Here is a 21,251-nt window from a genome sequence, read left to right on the forward strand (position 1 = left end):
CGCCCTCCTCCCTCCCTCCCTCCCTCTTTGGCTTTTCCTCCTTCTTTTTGCAGGTGATCCCGTTTCCCCCCGGCCCCCCGCCGGCCGGGCCAGGGCGGAGGGGAGGGAGCCGAGGCCATGCCACGCTCTCCCGGGCCCGCGTAGCTCCCCCTGCCCGCTGCCGCCCCCGAGGAGGAGGAGAGGAGGAGGAGGAGGAGGAGGGGCAGGCTGGCACCATGGGCCCGGGCGGCGGCGCCCTCCGTGCCCGGGGGCTGAGCCCGTCGCCATGGCCGGCCCGGCCCGGCCCGACCCCCTGAGCCGGGACCGGCCCGGGCCGCCCGGCGGGGCCGGGATGGGGGTGGACGGCTGCGCCCCTCGCCCCCCGCGGCCCGCCTCCCGCCCGCCCGGGCCCCGCCGGGGGTCGGCGGGCCCCGGCGGGGGCGGCTCGGTGCCCCCCGGGCCCGGGGCCTCGTCGTCGTCGTCCGCCGCCAGCCCCAGGCGGGAAGCGGGCCGCGGCGGGCAGGGCGGAGGGCACCTGTGCCCGCTGCGCGGCGAGGGAGCCTTGGCGCTCATCACCAAGGACCGGACGCAGACCCCCAAGCGGCCCTGGCCGCCCCCCGCGCCCCCGGAGGCCGGGCCCCCCACCCCGGCCGAGCGGCTGGCCGCCGACTACGTGGTGCCCTGCATGAGCTGCTACGGCATCTGCGTGAAGGAGGGCTTCCTGGGGGCGGCCCTGGGCACGCGGGTCCTGCGCGAGGTGGAGGCCCTCGACCGCCAAGGCCGCTTCCGAGACGGCCAGCTGGTCAGCCAGCGGGCCGTCCCCTCCCGGAGCATCCGCGGGGACCGGATCGCCTGGGTGGACGGACGCGAACCCGGCTGCCAGGGCATCGGCGCCCTCATGGCCCGGCTGGACCAGCTCATCCTGCACTGCGCCGGACGCCTCGGAGGCTATGTCATCAACGGCAGGACCAAGGTCAGCCTCCGCTCACCGCCCCTGCCCGCCTCCTCCTCGGCGCCGGGCCCCGGCCTCGGACCGCCGGGGGACGGTGCCCCTTCGCCGCTCGATGGTGGTGTTGGGATCTGGCGGGGATACGGGGTCACCGGCTGGTCCCCCGTGAGGCTCCCGGCCTTCATCCCCATCCGGCAGAGGAGGTCACCGAGGCCCAGGGAAGTTGATAATACCGTCGGTAGTTGTTAAGCCCTTACTCTCAGCGCTGGGGGAGATACGGGGTCACCGGCTGGTCCCGCCTGAGGCTCCCGGCCTTCATCCCCATCTGACGGAGGAGGTCACTGAGGCCCAGAGAAGTTGGTAATAATGTCGGTAGTTGTTAAGCGCTTACTCTCAGCGCTGGGGGAGATACGGGGTCACCGGGTGGTGCCCCGTGAGGCTCCCGGCCTTCATCCCCATCTGACGGAGGAGGTCACTGAGGCCCAGAGAAGTTGGTAATAATGTCGGTAGTTGTTAAGCGCTTACTCTCAGCGCTGGGGGAGATACGGGGTCACCGGGTGGTCCCCCGTGAGGCTCCCGGCCTTCATCCCCATCTGACAGGGGAGGTCACTGAGGCCCAGAGAAGTTGGTAATAATGTCGGTAGTTGTTAAGCGCTTACTCTCAGCGCTGGGGGAGATACGGGGTCACCGGGTGGTCCCCCGTGAGGCTCCCGGCCTTCATCCCCATCTGACAGGGGAGGTCACTGAGGCCCAGAGAAGTTGGTAATAATGTCGGTAGTTGTTAAGCGCTTACTCTCAGCGCTGGGGGAGATACGGGGTCACCGGGTGGTCCCCCGTGAGGCTCCCGGCCTTCATCCCCATCTGACAGGGGAGGTCACTGAGGCCCAGAGAAGTTGGTAATAATGTCGGTAGTTGTTAAGCGCTTACTCTCAGCGCTGGGGGAGATACGGGGTCACCGGGTGGTGCCCCGTGAGGCTCCCGGCCTTCATCCCCATCTGACAGGGGAGGTCACTGAGGCCCAGAGAAGTTGGTAATAATGTCGGTAGTTGTTAAGCGCTTACTCTCAGCGCTGGGGGAGATACGGGGTCACCGGGTGGTCCCGCCTGAGGCTCCCGGCCTTCATCCCCATCTGACGGAGGAGGTCACTGAGGCCCAGAGAAGTTGGTAATAATGTCGGTAGTTGTTAAGCGCTTACTCTCAGCGCTGGGGGAGATACGGGGTCACCGGGTGGTCCCCCGTGAGGCTCCCGGCCTTCATCCCCATCTGACAGGGGAGGTCACTGAGGCCCAGAGAAGTTGGTAATAATGTCGGTAGTTGTTAAGCGCTTACTCTCAGCGCTGGGGGAGATACGGGGTCACCGGGTGGTCCCCCGTGAGGCTCCCGGCCTTCATCCCCATCTGACAGGGGAGGTCACTGAGGCCCAGAGAAGTTGGTAATAATGTCGGTAGTTGTTAAGCGCTTACTCTCAGCGCTGAGGGAGATACGGGGTCACCGGGTGGTCCCCCGTGAGGCTCCCGGTCTTCATCCCCATCTGACAGAAGAGGTCACAGGCACAGAGAAGTTAATAATGTTGGTACTGGTTAAGCGCTTACTCTGTGCAGAGCGCTGTTCTCGGCGCTGGGGGAGTTACAGGGTCACCAGGTGGTCCCACGTGAAGCTCACGGTCTTCATCCCCATTTGACAGAGGAGGTCACTGAGGCACAGAGAAGTTAATGTCGGTATTGGTTAAGCGCTTACTCTCAGCGCTGGGGGAGATACGGGGCCACCGGATGGTCCCACATGAGGCTCACGGTCTTCATCCCCATTTTACAGAGGAGGTCACTGAGGCCCAGAGAAGTTAATAGTAATAATGTTGGTATTTGTTAAGCGCTTACTCTGTGCAGAACGCTGTTCTCGGCGCTGGGAGAGATACAGGGTCATCAGGTTGTCCCACGTGAGGCTCACAGTCTTCATCCCCATTTTACAGAGGAGGGAACTGAGGTCCAGTGAAGTGACTTGCCCACAGTCACACAGCTGACAAGGGGCAGAGTCGGGATTCGAACCCATGACCTCTGACTCCCAAGCCCGGGCTCTTTCCACTGAGCCACGCGGCTTACTATGGGCTCAGAGGCCCGTTGATAATCACGGTGGTATTTGCGAAGCGCTCCATATGTGTCGAGCACTCCTCTGAGCGCTGGCGGGGGATACAAGGTCATCGGGTCGTCCCACGTGGGGCTCACGGTCTTCATCCCCGTTTTACAGATGGGGTAACTGAGGCCCAAGGAAGTGACTTGCCCAAAGTCACACAGCTGACGAGTGGCTGAGCCGGGATTAGAACCCACGACTTCTGACTCCCAAGCCCAGGCTCTTTCCACTGAGTCACGACACAGTCCCTGCCCTCACCACCCCCCCATAGGGCTCCGGGTCTTAATCCCCATTTTATAAGAGGAGGGATCCGAGACCCAGTGAAGCGAATAATAATAATAATAATTCATAATACCTGTCGTATTTGTTAAGCACTTACTGTGGGCCGGGCACTGTAGTGAGCGCTGGGGTCGAGAGGAGCAAATCAGGTTGGACCCAATCCCTGTCCCCATAGGGCTCCGGGGCTTAATCCCCATTTTACAGAGGAGGAATCCGAGGCCCAGAGAAGCGAATAATAATAATTCATAATACTTGTGGTATTCGTTAAGCACTTACTATGGGCCGGGCACTGTACTGAGGGCTGGGATCGAGACGAGCAAATCAGGTTGGACCCAATCCCTCTCCCCCATAGGGCTCCGGGTCTTAATCCCCATTTTACAGAGGAGGGACCCGAGGCCCAGAAAAGAGAATAATGATAATTCGTAATAATTGCGGCATTTGTTAAGCACTTACAGCGTGCCGGACACTCTACTGAGCGCTGGGGTCGAGACGAGCAAATCGGGTTGGGCAGAGTCCCTGTCCCCTACAGGGCTCCCGGTCTTCGTCTCCATTTTACAGATGAGGAAACTGAGGTCCCGAGAAGCGAAGTGATTTGCCCAAGGCCACACATTCATTCAGTAGTATTTATTGAGCGCTTACCATGTGCAGAGCACTGTACTAAGCGCTTGGAATGTACAAATCGGTAACAGATAGAGACAGTCCCTGCCCTTTGACGGGCTTACAGTCTAATCAGGGGAGACGGACAGACAAGAACGATAGCAATAAATAGAATCAAAGACAAGTGGTGGAGTGGAATTAGAACCCATGACCTTCTGACTCCCAGGCCTGTGCGCAATCCACTGTCGCAGCAATGTCTTGGAGGCCTGAGTCAATCAATCGTATTTATTCAGACAATCAGATCATTGACCCATGGTATGTATTGAGCACTTACCTTTTGCGGAGCACTGAACTGGGCGCTTGGGAGAGCACAACACAGAGTCGGAGGACACATTTCCTGCCTACAACGATTTGGCGAGTTGACCGTCTAGAGGGGAGACGGGAATTAATATAAATGAATAAATTATGGATATGGACATAAGTGCTGTGAGGAGAGGTGGGAGGGTGTCAATAAAGGGTGCACAGAGTAAGTGCCTAACAAATATTCACTCAGTGGCATTTATGGAGCCCAAATTGCGTGCAGAGCGCTGTACTGAGCGCTTGGGAGACTACAACGTAACAGCGTTGGTAGACACGTTCCCTGCCCACACGAGCTCTTGGGAGAGGGCATCACAACAGTGAAACAGACACATTCCCTGCCCCCAACGATCTTAGGGTCTAGAGGAGCTGGGTTCTAATCCCGGCTCCACCACCCGTCTGCTGTGTAACCTTGGCCGAGTCACTTCACTTCTCTGTGCCTCAGTAAAATGGGGATTAAGACTGTGAGCCCCAGAGGGGACATGGACTATATCCAACCTGAGTAGCTTGTATCTACCCCACCGCTTAGGACAGTGCTTGGCACGTAGTAAATGCTTAACAAATGCTATTTTAAAAAAATAGGTTGGAGATGGGCTTCTCCCATGCCCCTCTTGCTCTCTAGTACCGGTTAGCAGGACCACTGACCTCTTCACTACATCATCAGTGGTATTTATTAATAATAATAATAACTGTGGTATTTGTGTCAAGCACTGTACTAAACCCTGGGGTGGATACAAGCAACTCGGGTTGGACCCAGCCCCTGTCCCATGTGGGGCTCACAGTCTCAATCCCTATAAAGATGAGGTAACTGAGGCACAGAGAAGTAAAGCAACTTGCCCAAGGTCACCCAGCAGACAGGTGGCGGAGCCGGGATCAGAACCCATGACCCCCTGACTCCCAGGCCCGGCCTCTATCCACTAGGCCATTCATTCATTCATTCAGTAGTATTTATTGAGCGCTTACTATGTGCAGAGCACTGTACTAAGCGCTTGGAATGTACAAATCGGTAACAGAGACAGTCCCTGCCCTTTGACGGGCTTACGGTCTAATTGGGGGAGATTTAGTGGGTGCTTACTGTGAGCAGAGCACTATACTAATGGCTAGGATTCATTCAATCTTCAGGCGTGTTTATCGAGCGCTTCCTGTGTGCCGAGCAGTGTACTGAGTGCTTGGGAGAGTACAGTTTAACAGTAAACAGGCACAAACCCCTGTCCGCAACGAACTTACAGCCTAGAGGAGGGGTGCGATACAACAGAGTCGGTGGGCGCGTTCCCTGCCCCCAACGAGCTTCCAGTTTAGGGGGCGAGTGAGCTCCTGTGGCCCCGGAGCCCAGCATCCCTTCAGCGTGGCTCAGTGGAAAGAGCACGGGCTTTGGAGTCAGAGGTCACGGGTTCGAATCCCGATCGGCCACTTGGCAGCTGTGTGACTTTGGGCAAGTCACTTCACTTCTCGGTGCCTCAGTGACCTCATCTGTAAAATGGGGATTCAGACCGTGAGCCCCACGTGGGACAACCTGATTCCCCTGTGTCTACCCCAGTGCTTAGAACGGTGCTCGGCACATAGTAAGCGCTTAACAAATACTAACACTATTATCCCTTCCTCCCACCTGGCTGGGGTGTCCTGTAGGGTTTCCCTCCCCGTCCCTGCCCCTGCCGGGAGAAGGAAGTGGGGGATTAGCGGGGCCTCACCCTCCCCTCCGAGGAAGGGCAGGTTGGAGCCAGCACCCAGCGGGCCGGGTCACACCTTGGCTCTGCCCTGACCCGGCCGCGGCCTGGAGTCCCCTTGAAACGTCCAGATTCTCCCCTCCTCGGCCCGTCCGGGGGGGAGGTGGGGGCACGGAGGGCCATCCCCGGCAACCAAGCAGCCCGGAAACCGGGAAATGCAGAGAGGGAGGTACTCGGCTTTGGCTGAGGGAAGGGGACGGGGCGGGGAATGGGGGGGCAGCTGGGCGTGCTTTCCGGTGGCCCCAGTTTCTCACCCATCCCACAGCCCCTCTCCCTGCTTTCCGGTCTGCCGGACCTTGGGTCCCCCCCCCGGGGACCGGGGCCTCGGGCCAAGCGGGAACGGGCAGGCGGAGCCGGGATCTCGGATCTCCACCGCCCCGCCGGCGGGGAGGGGGATCTAGGGGGGGCAGATGTGCGGGGGGCTTCTCGTCACCGACTCCCCCAGGAGACGGAGGGAGAAGTAGAGGCAGGGGCCGGGGTGACATCCCAAATTGGCGCCTCACCGGAAGGGTTTGAGCGGCCCAAGCCTGGAGGCAATCAATCTATCGTATTTAATAATAGCCGTAATAATTAGGGAACTTCTTAAGCGCTTACTGTGTGCCAAGCACCGATCTAATCGCTGGGGTAGATACCAGCTACTCGGGTTGGACCCAGTCCCCGATCCCCCATGGGGCTCACAGCCTTAAATCCCCATTTTACGGGCGAGGGAATTGAGGCCCAGAGAAGCCCAAGGTCGCACAGCAGACGTGGCGGAGCTGGGATTAGAACCCAGATCCTTCTGACTCCCGGGCCCGTGCTCTATCCACTGTGTGCGGGGCACCTCTTCTAAACGCTTGGGAGTGGACGGCATAGAAATGTAACACAAAAATATTCCCTGCCCACCGCGAGTTTACAGTCTATTCCCTTCTCCCACTCTCCTCTGTCTTGAGAGCTCTGCACATAGTAAGCGCTCAGTAAGTTTGATCGAGTGGCTGATTGACTAGAGAGAGGCTTGCCGGCTCCCGTGGCCTCAGTTGCCCTCGGTTCTTGCTGGGCTGACTGAAGTCTGAAGCAGCGGGCCGGGGAGGGGTAACACCTGGGGTGGGGAGGGGGGGTAGAAGAGTGTGTGTGTGTTGGGGGGGGGCCTCCGGGACCCCCCCCCCCAGGAGGCGGCCCTCCCCCCACTCCCATGAAACAGCAATTCGGTCTTCCAGCCTGGCTTAAAAGGGCAACAGCTGGCTGGAGGGGGCAGGAGGCTGAAGGCAGCGGGCGGCAGCGTGGCCTAATGGATAGAGCCCGGGCCTGGGAGTCCGAGGACCTGGGTTCTAATCCCCGGCTCTGCCTCCGGTCTGCTGGGTGACCGGCAAGACGGTTCACTTCTCTGGGCCTCAGTCTCTTCATTTGCAAAATGGGGATTCAATACCTGTGCTCCTCCTACTTAGATTGGGAGCCCCGTGTGGGAGCTGATGATCTGGTGTCTACCCCAGCGGTTAGTACAGTGTTTGGCACCCAGTAAACGCTTAACGAATACAATTATTAAGTGGGGAGCGCTCTCCCCATTTACTCTCCCGTGTGTGGCATCCCCTAAATGGGGAGAGAGGGCAGTAGGCCCAAAGACCAGCGTCTGTTTCCTGCGTTTTGTTGGTGGGGGAGAGGCACATGCAGAAAGCAATAATAATAATGATAATTCTGGTATTAAGCTTTTACTAGGTGCCAGGCAGTGTACTAAGCACTGGGGAGGACACAAGTAAATTGGGTGGACACAGTCCCTGCCTACATGAGGCTCCCAGTCTCAATCCCCATTTTCTAGATGAGGTAACTGAGGCACAGGAAAGTGAAGTGACTTGCCCAGGGTCACACAGCAGAAAAGTGACAGAGCGGGGATTAGAACCTTCTGACTCCCAGGCCCGGGCTCTATACGCTACGCCACGCAAGGAACAGTGGGGCAGTATGGATGGAGCCCAGCTCTGGGAGTCAGAAGGTCTGGGTTCTAATCCCCGCCCCTCGTCTGCTGTGTGACCTTGGGCTACTCACGTCTCTATGCCTCGGTTCCCGCTTCTGTAAAATGGGGATTAAGTCTGTGAGCCCCATGTGGGACTTGGACTCTGCCCAAATTGATTAGCTTGATTTTACCCCGGCACTTAGTGCCTGGCACATAGTAAGCACTTATTAATAAATGCGATAGTAAAAAAGAGAGGGCAGCTGGGAGAGACAGGCTAGGTTTGGTGCGGGCGATCTTCCCTCCTACCTGGCCTGCTTCCCTGCACGTTTGCTGGGAACCCGCCGCCGACCGCGAAACCCAAGCCGCAGAGGGCTCCGTGACCCGACCCGGCCCCGAACTGGGCCTGGCTGGCACCCTCCTCCGGCCCCTCTCGGGGTCCCCGGCCGTCCGAGACAACTGCCCTGCCTGGGCATCGCTTCGGGAGGGGGTGCCATGGCAGGGAGAGGCCGGCTCTAGGCACTGCCCGGGTGCTGAGTCATTCGCCCGAGATCCGGGGCTCAGTGTCCAGGCCGCCTCCTGACTGAATTCTGCTAATCCTGCTGTATTGTCCTCTCCCAAGCTTTTAGAACAGTGCTCTGCACCTAGTAAGTGCTCAGTAAATACCACAGATTGAGTGCTTAATGGAAGCGGCATGACAGAGTGGATAGAGCCCGGGCCCCGGAGTCAGAAGGACCTGGGTTCTAATCCCGGCTCTGCCACTTGTCTGCAGGGTGTCCTTGGGCGAGACACTTCGCTGGGCCTCGATTTCCTCATCTGGAATATGGGGATTAAGACTGTGAGCCCCACGTGGGACATTGTGCCCGCCCCAGCGCTTAAAACAGTGCTTGACACATAGTAAGCGCTTAACAAATGCCATTGTTATTATTATGACCCCTCCACACACACTCCTACCCCCAGAAGGAGGAGGAGAGGTGAGGGTCAGCGTTAGGAGCCGAGGGCCCTGCGTGTTGCCCATTTAAGAGCGGCCGTCCTGCCGTGGCCGCTGTCATTGGCCATGACCCGGCCTTGGCCTCTGACGCATTTTGGTTTGTGCTCTGTGGGGCTCCCGGGGAGAGCCTATAACTGCCTGCAGTTTTTTTCTCCAAGAAGTCTTTAACTCCTTTCTGCCAGTGAGGGACCCTTGGGTCCTCTGTTTGGTTTGGGGATGGGGGCGGGATTTGTTTTCTTGGACAGGTTTGAGTTGGTTGAGCGGTGAAAGGCCCTGCAGCCCGGCCTGGGGAAATAATAATTATGTAGGTGCTCTCTCTCTTCTCTCTCCTCTCTTCTCTTTCTATCCTGGTCATCATAGGATGGCTCGCTGTGCCTCTCTGCCTCCATCTCGCGTATCTCACCGCAGACTCCTCGCCCACATCCTGCCTGGAACACCCTCCCTCCTCAAATCCGACAGACGATCACTCTCCCCACCTTCGAAGCCTTATTGAAGGCACATCTCCTCCAGGAGGCCTTCCCTGACTAAGCCTCCCACTTTTCCTCTTCTCCCACTCCCTTCCGCATCACTGACTTGCTCCCTCTGTTCTTCCCCCCTCCCAGCCCCATAGCGCTCATGTCCCTGTCTGTCATCTATTTATTTGTATTGCTGTTTGTCTCTAGACTCCCACTTCTAATAATAATAATGTTGGTATTCGTTAAGCGCTTACTATGTGCCGAGCACTGTTCTAAGCGCTGGGGTAGACACAAGGTAATTAGGTTGTACCACATGAGGCTCACAGTCTTTTACAGATGAGGTCACAGGCACCGAGAAGTGAAGTGACTTGCCCAAAGTCACCCAGCTGACGAGTGGCGGAGCCGGGATTAGAACCCATGACCTCTGACTCCTAAGCCCGTGCTCTTTCCACTGAGCCACCCTGCTTCTCTAGACTGTAGCTAGGCTGTAAGATCGTGGGCAGGGATTGTGTCTGTTTATTGTTGTTTTGTACTCTCCCAAGTGCTTAGTACAGTCCTCTGCCCCTTGTAAGTACTCAATAAATACACTTGAATGAATGAATGAGGCCTGTGGCTCTCTCCTCATACTCTCCCATCCCCCCTTCTGGGGAATGGGAATGAGAGCCAAACGGGAGGAAGGCCAGGGTGAAGCGAGAATCAGTCACTCGTATTTATTAATACTATTACTACTACTAATAAGAGTATTTGCTAAGCCCTTACTATGGGCCAGGCACTGTACTGAGCACTGGGAGGAATAAAACCAAATCAGGTTGGACACAGCCCCTTACCCACCTGGGGCTCACAGTCTCAAACCCCATTGAGACCCAGAGAAGTGAAGTGACTTACCCAAGGCACTTACTGTGTGACTGATTGGGAGAGTAGAATATAACAGTAAACAGACCCATTCCCTGCCCACAAGGAGCTTACGGTCTAGAGGACGAGACAGACAATAATTCAAATAAATAAAATGACAGATGTGGACATAAATGCTTCGGGGCTGGGAATGAAGGGAGCAAGTCGGGGCGATGCAGAACGGAGAGGGAGAAGAGGAAAGGAGGGCTTAGTCAGGGAAGGCCTGGAGGAGATTGGGCCTTTAATAAGGCTTTGAAGGTGGAGAGAGGAATCGCCTGTGGGATTTGAGGAGGGAGGGCGTTCCAGGTCAGAGGCAGGACGTGGGCGAGCGGTTGGCAGCGAGATAAAAAAGATCCGAGGTACAGTGAGAAGGTTAGAGCTAGAGGAATGAAGTACGCAGGCTGGGTTGTAGGAGAACAGCCAGGTGAGGTAGGAGGGGGCAAGGTGATTGACTGCTTTAAAGCCAAGGATATGGCATAGGGGCGACAGAGTGCGGGACTGCCTGTAGATTTTTTTTTTTTAAATGATATTTATAAAGCGCTTACCAAGTGCCAGATACTGTACTAAGCCTTGGGGTATATACTAGATAATAGGGTTGGACACGGTCCACGTCCCACGTGGGGCTCGCAGTCGCAATCTGCATTTGACAAATGAGGTAACTCGGCCAGAGTCAGTCAATTGTATTTATTAAACACTTACTCTGTATAGAGCACTGTATTAAGTGCTTGGGAGAGAGAAGCGGCGTGGCTCAGTGGAAAGAGCCCGGGCTTGGGAGCCAGAGGTCATGGGTTCGAATCTCGGCTCTGCCACCTGTCAGCCGGGTGACTGTGGGCAAGTCACTTCGCTTCTCTGGGCCTCAGTTCCCTCATCTGGAAAATGGGGAGGAAGACTGTGAGCCTCATGTGGGACAACCTGATTCCCCTGTATCTACCCCAGCGCTTAAAACGGTGCTCGGCACATAGTAAGCGCTTAACGAATACCAACATTATTATGAGATGGAGGGACATTAGAGGAGCGAAGTGGGAAGGCTGAGTTGGAGGAGGAGAATAGCAAGGTGAGGTAGGAGGGGGCAAGGGGGTTGAGTGAAGGCCACACTGCTTCTCTAGTTCCCCCTCCTTGGCATTAAAGAGACCCCAACGGATCTTACTTGGCCAGTGCCCATCCCCTACCAACTCTGTTATATCATCCTCTCCCAAGTGCTCAGTACAGTGCTCCATAAATATAGGCCCGGCGGCAGGAGGGGCTGGTTGTGGGCTGAGGTGGGGGGGCAGGGAGGGGGCCTCTTTCTCCACTCCCCGGGGGGAGGGTTGGGTTGTGGAGATTAAGCGTGGGGATGAAGGGCCCTTCCCGTCCCCTGCAGGCAGAGTGGAATGGCCGCCCCCACCCCTCCCGAAGGTCTTGGCAGGAAACAAGGCGGCGGGGAGAATGTGGCGGGAATGTGGTGGGCGGCTTGGCTGCCAAGCCCCATTTTGGGGTAGATTCTCAGTGAGATCTCAATAAACCTCTGCATGAGTGTGACACAGGGCACCCCTCTCTTCATATTCATTCATTCAATCATATTTATTAGGCGCTTACCGTGTGCAGAGCTCTGTATTGAGCGCTTGGGAAAGAACAATGAACCACGACAATCCCCGTCCACAAGGAGCTCAGAGTCTAGAGCGGGGGAGGCAGACATCAATATAAATAAATAGTATTACAGATATATATATATATATATATATATATATATATATATATATATATGTGCTTTGGGGCTGGAAGTGGGAAAGAGCAAAGGGAGCAAATCAGGGCGACGCAGAAGGGAGTGGGAGAGGAGGGAAAGTGAGGCTTAGGCTGGGAAGGCCTCTTGGAGGAGATGGGGCATCAGTAAGGCTTTGAAGGAGGGGAGAGTGGTTGTCTGGTGGATTTGAGGAGGGAGGGCATTCCAGGCCAGAGGCAGGACGCGGGCCAGGGGTCGATGGCGGGACAGGCGAGGGGATGAGGCCCAGTGAGAAGGTGAGCGGCACCAGAGGAGCGGAGTGTGCGGGCTGCGATGGAGAAGGAGAGAAGGGAGATGAGGTAGGAGGGGCCAAGGGGATGGAGGCCTTTAAAGGCAGTGGTGAGGAGTTTTTGTTTGATATGGAGGTCCAGGCAACCCCTGGAGATTTTTGAGAAGGGGGCAGGGCCATGTCCTGAACGTTTTTGTAGAAAGATGATCTGGGCGGCGGACAGATTCTCTCACACAATCAATAGTACTTATGAAAACAGTGTGGCTTAGTGGAAAGAGCACAGGCCTGGGAGTCACGGGACCTGGTTGCTGATCCCGGCTCCACCGTTTGGCTGCTGGGTGACCTGGGGCAAGTCACTTCTGAGCCTCAGTTCCTTCATCTGCAAAATGGGGATTCAATACCTGTGCCCCCTCCTACTTAGAATGTGAGCTCCAAGTGGGTCCTGATTATCTCGTATCTACCCCAGTGCTTAGTACATTGCTTGGCACATAGCGAGCACGTAACCAATACCACAATTATTAATGAGTGCTTTCTGTGTGGAGAGGACCGAACAAAGTGCTTGGGAGGGTACAGAATAGCAGAACCGATCGATACGTTCCCTGCCCACAGTGAGCTTCCAGCCTGGCGGGTGAGACGGATATTAATAGTAACATAAATTGTGGTTATGTTCATAAGTGGTGAGTGGCTGAGGAAGGGGATCAATAAAGGTGCATATCCTAGTGCAAGAGCGCTTCAAAGCCTTATCAGCACATCTCCAAGAGGTCTTTCCCGACCAAACCCTCATTTCCTCCTCTCCCACTCCATTCTGTGTCATCTCTCTGGGCTTGGATTTATGAGCAAAGCCATCATTGATTTATTTCTATTCGTGTCTGTCTCCCCCTCTAAACTGCGAGCGGAAGATGTCTACCAACTCTGTTGTGCTGTGCTCTCCCACGGGCTCAGGACAGTGCGCTGCACAGAGTAAGCGCTCAATAAATGCAAGTGATTGAAACCCAGCCCAGCCCTTTCTCCCCTTCCCTCCTGGAGCTCTGGGAGGCAACAATCTCCCATTTCCTCCCTCTTCCCCCTTTGGGGGGCTATGCATTTCCCTGACTGGCTCCTCTTATTCGATCAGTGGTATTTGAGTGCTTACTGTGTGCAGAGCACTGTACTAAACACTTGGGAGAGTACAGTGCAACAATTTAAGAGGCACATTCCCTCCTCGCAGTGAACTGACCGTCTAGAGGGGGAGACAGACATTAATAGACATTAAAAGAAATGACAGATATGGACCTAAGCGCTGTGGGGCTGCGGGGGTGGGGATGAATAAAGGGAGCAAATCGGGGAGATGCAGAAGGGAGTGGGAGAAGAGGAAAACGAGGGCTTAGGATGTCAGCTGTGTGACTGTAAGCAAGTCACTTAACTTCTCTGTGTGTCAGTTACCTCATCTGTAAAATGGGGCTGAAGACTGTGAGCCTCACATGGGACAACCTGAATACCCTGTATCTACCCCAGCGCTTAGAACGGTGCTCTGCACATAGTAAGCGCTTAAATACCAACATTATTATTATTTGGCAAATGGGAATTAAGATGGTGAGCCCCATGTGGGATCGGGACTGTGTACAGCCCAATTACTTGTATCTACTCCAGCGCTTAGTGTCCGGCATATGGTAAGCGCTTAACAGATACCACAGTTATTGTATGGGGTATGAATTCCCTGTCGCGGAGTTCTGAGGGAGTTTGCTCTTCAGATGGGGTGGAAAAGACACATCAGGCAATCAAACATCAGTCCAGTCTTGGAGGTGAATGGCACAGTGAATAATGAATGCATTGAATGAATGAATAAATGAATGAATGCTTAATAGGCACCTGCAGAGAGTGGGGGTGGGGGTGAGTGCATGCCAGCCTTGATGGCTGAGGGAATTCTGTAGTTCCATTAGACTGTAAGCCCGTCAGAGGGCAGGGACTGTCTCTAGCTGTTGCCGATTTGTACATTCCAAGCGCTTAGTTCAGTGCTCTGCACATAGTAAGCGCTCAATACATACTATTGAATGAATGAATTCCAACGGCCTAGCTGGAAAAGGCCAGGGAGGGGATGGGCCCCAGGAAATGGAAAAGAAGGAGAAGGCAGCTCTGTAGGCATGGGGGTGGGGATAAAGGTTGTGAGAGAAGCAGCGTGGCATAGTGGCTAGAACACGGGCCTGGGAGCCAGAAGGTCATGGGTTCTAATTCCGGCTCCACTTGTCTGCTGTGTGACCTTGGGCAGGTCACTTCTCTGGGCCTCAGTTCCCTCATCTGTAAAATGAGGAGTGAGACTCTGAGCATACCCAGAGATGTTAATTAAATCAATGGTATTTATTGAGTGCTTACTATGTGCAGAGCACTGTACTAAGCACTTGGGAAAGTACAGTACAACAGAATTAGCATAAGCATTCTCTGCCCCTAATGAGCTTAGTCTAGAGGAAAGTACCTCGCCCAAGATCACACAGTAGATAGGTGGCGAAGCTGGAATTAGAACCCAGGTCCTCGACTCCCAGGCCCCTGCTCTTTCCACTAGGCCACGCTGCTTCCCAAATTATAATAATTATGGTATTTGTTAAGCATTCACTGTGTTCCAGACACTGTACGAAGCACCAGGGTAGAAACGAGCTAATGAGATTGGCCACAGTCCATGTCCCACATGGGGCTCACAGTCTCATTCCCCATTTTGCAGATGAGGGAACTGAGACACAGAGAAATGAAGTGACTTTCCCGGGGTCACACAGCAGACAAAGGGTTGGAGCTGGGTTTAGGACCGACTCCCAGCCCTGTTCTCTATCCACTAAGCCGTCTGAAATATGAGGATTCCATACTTGTTCTCCCTCCTACTTAGACTATGAGCCCCAAGTGGGACCTGATTATCTTGTATCTACCCCGGCACTCAGTACAGTGCTTTTCACATAGTAATAATAATGATAATCGTGGTATTTATTAAGCGCTTACTATGTGCCAAGCCCTGTTCTAAGCGCTGGGGTAGATACAAGGTTATCGGGTTGTCCCACGTGGGGCTCGCACTTTTAATCCCCAGTTTGCAGATGGGTAACTGAGGCACAGAGAAGTTAAGTGACTTGCCCAAAGTCACAAAGTTGACAAGTGGCAGAACCAGGATTAGAACCCACGACCTCTGACTCCCAAGCCGGGGCTTTTTCCACTAAGCCACGCTGCTTAGTAAGCACTTAACAGATACAACAATTACTGAACTAAGAATGAGACCCATTCCCTGCCCCGAAGGAAGAGAGTAATAATACTAATGCTGGTATTTGTTAAGCGCTTGCTATGTGCCAAGCACTGTTCTAAGTGCTGGGGTAGAAACGAGCCAATCAGGTGTCCCACGTGGGGCTCACAGTCTTAATCCCCATTTTACAGATGAGGGAACTGAGGCACAGAGAAGTTAAGCGACTTGCCCAAAGTCACACAGCTGACAAGTGGAGGAGCCAGGGTTAGAACCCACGACCTCGGACTCCCAGGCCTGCGCTCTTATCACTTCCCTGGAGAAGCAGTGTGGCCCGGTGGATAGAGCACGAGCCTGGGAGTCAGAAAGTCCTGAGTTCTAATCTAGATCTGTCACTTGTCTGTTGTGTGACCCCCGACAAGTCACTTAACTTCTGGGCCTCGGTTATCTCATCTGTAAAATGGGGATTAAGATCGTGAGCCCCATGTGGGACAGCGACGGTGTCCGTCTTGATTAGCTTATATCTACCCTGGTGCTTAGTACAGTGCCTGATGTAGTAAATGCTTAAGAAATACAATTAAAAAATAAAAGTGTCACTCTGATGGGGTGGGAGCTCCGGAAGGGAGCCATGCAGCCTGGCTCAGACCTGGATATCAGCAGGGAGAATGTGGAAAGCTGTGTGGTCTATTAATAATAATAATGTTGGTATTTGTTAAGCGCTTACTATGTGCAGAGCACCGTTCTAAGCGCTGGGGTAGACACAAGGGAATCAGGTTGTCCCACGTGGGGCTCACGGTCTTAGTCCCCATTTTACAGATGAGGTCACCGAGGCACAGAGAAGTGAAGTGACTTGCCCACAGTCACACAGCTGACAGGTGGCAGAGCCGGGATTCGGACCCACGACCTCTGATTCCAAAGCCCGTGCTCTTCCCACTGAGCCACGCTGCTTCACAGTGGTCTAGTGGATGGAGCCCGGGCCCGGGAGTCAGAAGGACCTGGGTTCTAATCCCGCCTCCACCACGAGGAGTGGTGACCTTGGGCAAGTCACTTCACTTCCTCTGTGTCTCAGTTCTCTCATCTGTAAAAGGGGAATAAAGACTAACGAGCCCCCTGTGGGGACGGGGACTCTGTCCAACCTGATTATCTTGTATCCACCCCAGTGTTTAGAACAGTGCCTGGCACATAGTAAGCATTTAACAAATGCCATCCCCCCGAAAAGGCGGGTGGCCTCCAGAAGGGAACCTGGCTGTCGGCAGGGAGATCTCCCCTAAGGAGAGAGTTCTTTGAAAGAGGGCTAGCAGAGGAAGCCAATCAATCAATCAATCAATCAATCAATTAATTACTCACACCCGGGGAGGGGGGATGCCAATGATTGAAGATTGATAAAATCTCAGGAGATGGGCAGGCGAGGCGGGGATGATCTGCTCGTCTCCTTTCTACCCCAGCGCTCGGAACAGTGCCCGGCACCTAGTAAGCGCTGAACGAACGCCCTCGTTACTGTCATGAAAAGACGGGAGGGGGCAGGTGAAGGGGCCCCGGACGGAGTTGTCCGCCAGTGACGGGTAATAATAATGGTATTTGTTAAGCACCTACTATGTGCAGAGCACTGTTCTAAGCGCTGGGGGAGATACAGGGGAATCAGGTTGTCCCACGTGAGGCTCCCAGTTAATCCCCATTTGGCAGATGAGGGAACTGAGGCCCAGAGAAGTGAAGTGACTCGCCCACAGTCACCCAGCTGACAAGGGGCAGAGCCGGGAATCGAACCCATGACCTCTGACTCCGAAGCCCAGGCTCTTGTCTCCGAGCCACGCTGCTTCCCCTGGGTACAGGCGGTGGGCACCCTGCTGACCCTCCTCTCCTCCTCTGCCGCCCACAGGCCATGGTGGCGTGTTACCCGGGCAACGGACGGGGCTACGTGCGGCACGTGGACAACCCGCATGGGGACGGGCGCTGCATCACCTGTATTTATTACCTGAACCAGAACTGGGACATTAAGGTAAGGGGGCAGTGGGAGGGTGATCTCCGGAGGGGGTGGGTTGGGCAGCCTCCTGCCTTCTCAGGGCTCACCGTCTTAAAGCAGCGTGGCTCAGTGGAGAGAGCCCGGGCTTGGGAGTCAGAGGTCACGGGTTCTAATCCCGCCTCCGCCACTTGGCAGCTGGGTGACTGTGGGCAAGTCATTCACTTCTCTGCGCCCCAGTTACCTCATCTGGAAAATGGGGATTGAGACTGTGAGCCCCACGTGGGACAGGGACAGTGTCCAATCCGATCTGCTTGTATCCACCCCAGCGCCTGGTACAGTGCCTGGCTCATAGTTAAGCGCTTAAATGCGTGGCTCAGTGGAAAGAGCGTGGGCTTGGCAGTCAGAGGTCGTGGGTTCGAATTCCGGCTCTGCCACTTGCCAGCTGGGTGACTGTGGGCAAGTCACTTCACTGGGCCTCAGTTCCCTCATCTGTCAAATGGGGATTAACTGGGAGCCTCACGTGGGACAACCGGATGACCCCGTATCTCCCCCAGCGCTTAGAACAGTGCTCTGCACATAGTAAGCGCTTAACAAATACCAACATTATTATTATTATTCTCCCCCTCCAGCTCTGCCCAGGGGACAGTGGGCACAGCTAGAGTGCCAGCAGAAGGGGATTCCAGTCTGGAGGGAACAGCTCCTTGGAGCCCCCCTGCCATGGGCCCCCGATTCCCCTCCCCTCAGAATGCGGGAGGGGAGGGAGATAGTAATAATAATGTTGGTATTTGTAAGAGAATCAGGGGTCGTGGGTTCAAATCCTGGCTCCGCCACTCGTCAGCTGGGTGACTATGGGCAAAGTCACTTCACTTCTCTGGGCCTCAGTAAAATGGGGACTAACTGTGAGCCTCACGAGGGACAACCCGATTACCCTGTAACCAGCGCTTAGAACAGTGCTTGCACATAGTAAGCGCCAAACAAAGGCCAACATTATTATTAAGCACTGACTATGGGCCCCGGACGGAGGCTCCCGGCTTTGCCCCTTGTCAGCTGTGTGACTGTGGGCAAGTCACTTCACTTCTCTGTGCCTCAGCGACCTCTTCTGTAAAATGGGGATTAACCTCACTGTTAGCCTGTCAGCACTCTTCTAAGCGCCGGGGGATACAAGGTGCTCAGGTTGCCCCACGTGGGGCTCACAGTTTGAATCCCCATTTTCCAGATGAGGTCACTGAGGCCCAGCGAAGTGCCCGAAGTCACCCAGCCGACGAGTGGCGGAGCGGGGATTGGAACCCACGACCCCCGACTCCCAAGCCCGGGCTCTTTCCACTGAGCCACGCTGCTTCTCGTCAGCCCCCACGGGTGACAGTGGCAGGGAGGGGGGTTTCCCACGGGCCCTGCTGGAAAAATGGCCCATTCCATCCCTCTCCCCCCGCCTTGGAGAGAATGGTACGGTCTCCCTCCCCTTGTCTCGGGAATAAACATCTCCCCCCCCCCCCCGCACTTCCTGCCTTGTGGAGCTTCCTGGACGTCTCCATGGCAACGCTCTAAGATGACATCCCCGAGGGGGCGCCGTCCCGGGAGGGGGCGTGGCGGGTGGGGGATGGGAGGGAGGGGGCGGGGTGGCCGCAGCGTAGGTGGGAGTGTGGGGCTCATGCCGGGAGCCGGCGCGCCCCCTGGCGGCCGCCCCGGGTAGACCCGGAGGCGCCGCGCCCCCTGGCGGCCGCCCCGGGTAGACCCGGAGAGGCCGCGCCCCCTGGCGGCCGCCCCGGGCCGCCTCCCGCTGGCGACGTCCCCGGCCCGAGCCATAATAATAATGTTGGTATTCGTTAAGCGCTTCCTATGTGCAGAGCACCGTTCTAAGAGCTGGGGGAGATACAGGGTCATCGGGTCGTCCCACGTGAGGCTCGCAGTTAACCCCCCTTTTCCAGAGGAGGGAACTGAGGCCCAGAGAAGCGAAGTGACTCGCCCACAGTCACACGGCTGCGAAGCCGGGAGTCGAACCCGTGACCTCGGACTCCGAAGCCCGGGCTCTTTCCAGTCTGACCGAGTCTCTCCCCTGTCTCCCGCAGGCCCACGGAGGTTTGCTGCAGATCTTCCCGGAAGGGCGGCCGGTGGTCGCTAACATTGAGCCGTTGTTTGACAGGTTGCTCATCTTCTGGTCCGACAGGCGCAACCCACACGAGGTCAAGCCCGCCTACGCCACCAGGTACCCCCTTCCCCACCACCGGGCCGGGTCGCCCCGGTTTGGCCCCGGCCGACCCGACCTCGGCCCCTCCGGGTCTTCTTTTTTTAAAACGATAGGGTCAGACGCCCAGGTTCTCGAGCCCTTTCTTAACCTCCCCCCCCCCCCCCGAGACCCACATCCACAGCCGTCGATTCCTCAAACCACCCAGCGGAGTCGATTTTGCAAGTGTCGAGTTAGCGGTAAATACCTCCGGTGTGGTCCGTGGAATCGAGCGGCTGGAAGGTTTGGTCATCACAAATGCATCGTAAACACTTTTTTCCCCTCGGCGTGGGCGGGGGGGGGGGGATTCCCCTCTCAATGCTGGAAAGAGCCTGGAGTTTCCGAGGCGCCCTGGCAGGCGCCTCTGGTTGTCATCCTGATCGATGCGCGCCGCTCTTGTGGGTTCCTTGTTCACAGTCTCCTCGCTCCAGTCAGACCCCTCCTTCACCAAACCCGCATTGGAGATCGCAAGGGTGGGGCCGGGGTCGTCACCCCCCCAATCAATCAGCGGTCTCAGCGTCGCCGGGTGGTCCCGGGGCTGTGAGCGTTTCTTCCGCCCTTGTCCACCAGCGACTACCGGAAGGCGGGGGCAGGACCGGAGAAAACACCCCTCCTGCCCCACTCCGGTCCCATGGGCACCCGAAGGGGAAAAGCTACAATCTACGTCCCCCCCGGCCCACCGCTTTTTGACATTTCGACCCGCTTTCCACCCCGCCTTCCTCCCCCACGCGCCAGGCAGTAATAGACCGTCGTTCCGACGCTCCCCCCCCGAAATCCAGGCGCCGTCTTTTCTCCCCCCGCCACAGGTACGCCATCACCGTCTGGTATTTCGATGCCAAGGAGCGGGCCGCAGCCAAAGACAAGTACCAGCTAGGTAGCGCCGCCGCCGGCTCCGGGTCGGGACGGGAGGGAAGGGGCCGATGGGGCTGCTGGGCCTGGGGACGGCGGCGGGGAGGTCTTCCCTCCTGGATTCACCCGCTTTCTCCCCGGCCCCCTCCAGCCTCGGGCCAGAAGGGCGTGCAGGTGGCGGTGTCCCAGCCCAGCCAGCCCACCTAACGTAGAGCCGTCGGCGCTGGACGGGCGGACGGCCGTCGCCCCCTTCTTCCTCGTCCCCGCCCCTCCCGGGAACGGCCTCTGCCCCCCGGGCCGCCGCTCTCGCCGCCGCCGCCTCCTCCCTCGGCCCGGCCCCGCACCCCTCTGCTCGCGACGGAGAGACGGGCCAGCAGGAGCGGGAGCCAGCGGGGAGGGGACCCCAACCCTTTTTGGAACCGAGGGGAGCGGGAGGATGGCGGGGACAGGCACCTAGGGGCCCCGGGGGGTCCCCCTCCATCCCCTCGGGCCGGGGGCGAGGCCGGCGCCTCTCCCCGGGCAGGACCGGAAGCCTCGGGGTCGGGCGGGTCACGGCCTCTTGCTGGCAAAGTGGGGGGCGGCTCCCCCACTCCCCCAGCCCGGAATGTGAAGCGACCCGTCGCCCCGACCGAACCGTGCCACCCGCCGGGGGTAGGCGGGCACGAAACGTGCATGGACGGCCTGCCGTGGAATAAAGTTTACCTCATGGAGTGACGTGGCCTCTCTGCCCCCCCCCCCCAACCCTGGCACTGATCCCCCACCCCGGCTCGGAGGTGGGC

The 21,251-nt window shown here is 56.8% G+C and overlaps 1 protein-coding gene across 1 annotated transcript; it reads left to right on the forward strand.

The window, feature by feature from the left end:
• Positions 1 to 215: 215 nt before the first annotated feature.
• EGLN2 (egl-9 family hypoxia inducible factor 2) lies at positions 216 to 21,182 on the forward strand. Its single transcript, XM_029064371.2, has 6 exons — positions 216 to 268; positions 427 to 952; positions 17,319 to 17,438; positions 19,469 to 19,605; positions 20,430 to 20,497; positions 20,624 to 21,182. Exons 1-6 carry the CDS (start codon positions 216 to 218, stop codon positions 20,677 to 20,679), a joined length of 960 nt encoding a protein of 319 aa, XP_028920204.2. The 3' UTR covers positions 20,680 to 21,182.
• The last annotated feature ends 69 nt before the right edge of the window (positions 21,183 to 21,251 follow it).

Source organism: Ornithorhynchus anatinus, chromosome 5 (genome assembly GCF_004115215.2).
Source record: "Ornithorhynchus anatinus isolate Pmale09 chromosome 5, mOrnAna1.pri.v4, whole genome shotgun sequence".
NCBI lineage: Eukaryota > Metazoa > Chordata > Mammalia > Monotremata > Ornithorhynchidae > Ornithorhynchus > Ornithorhynchus anatinus.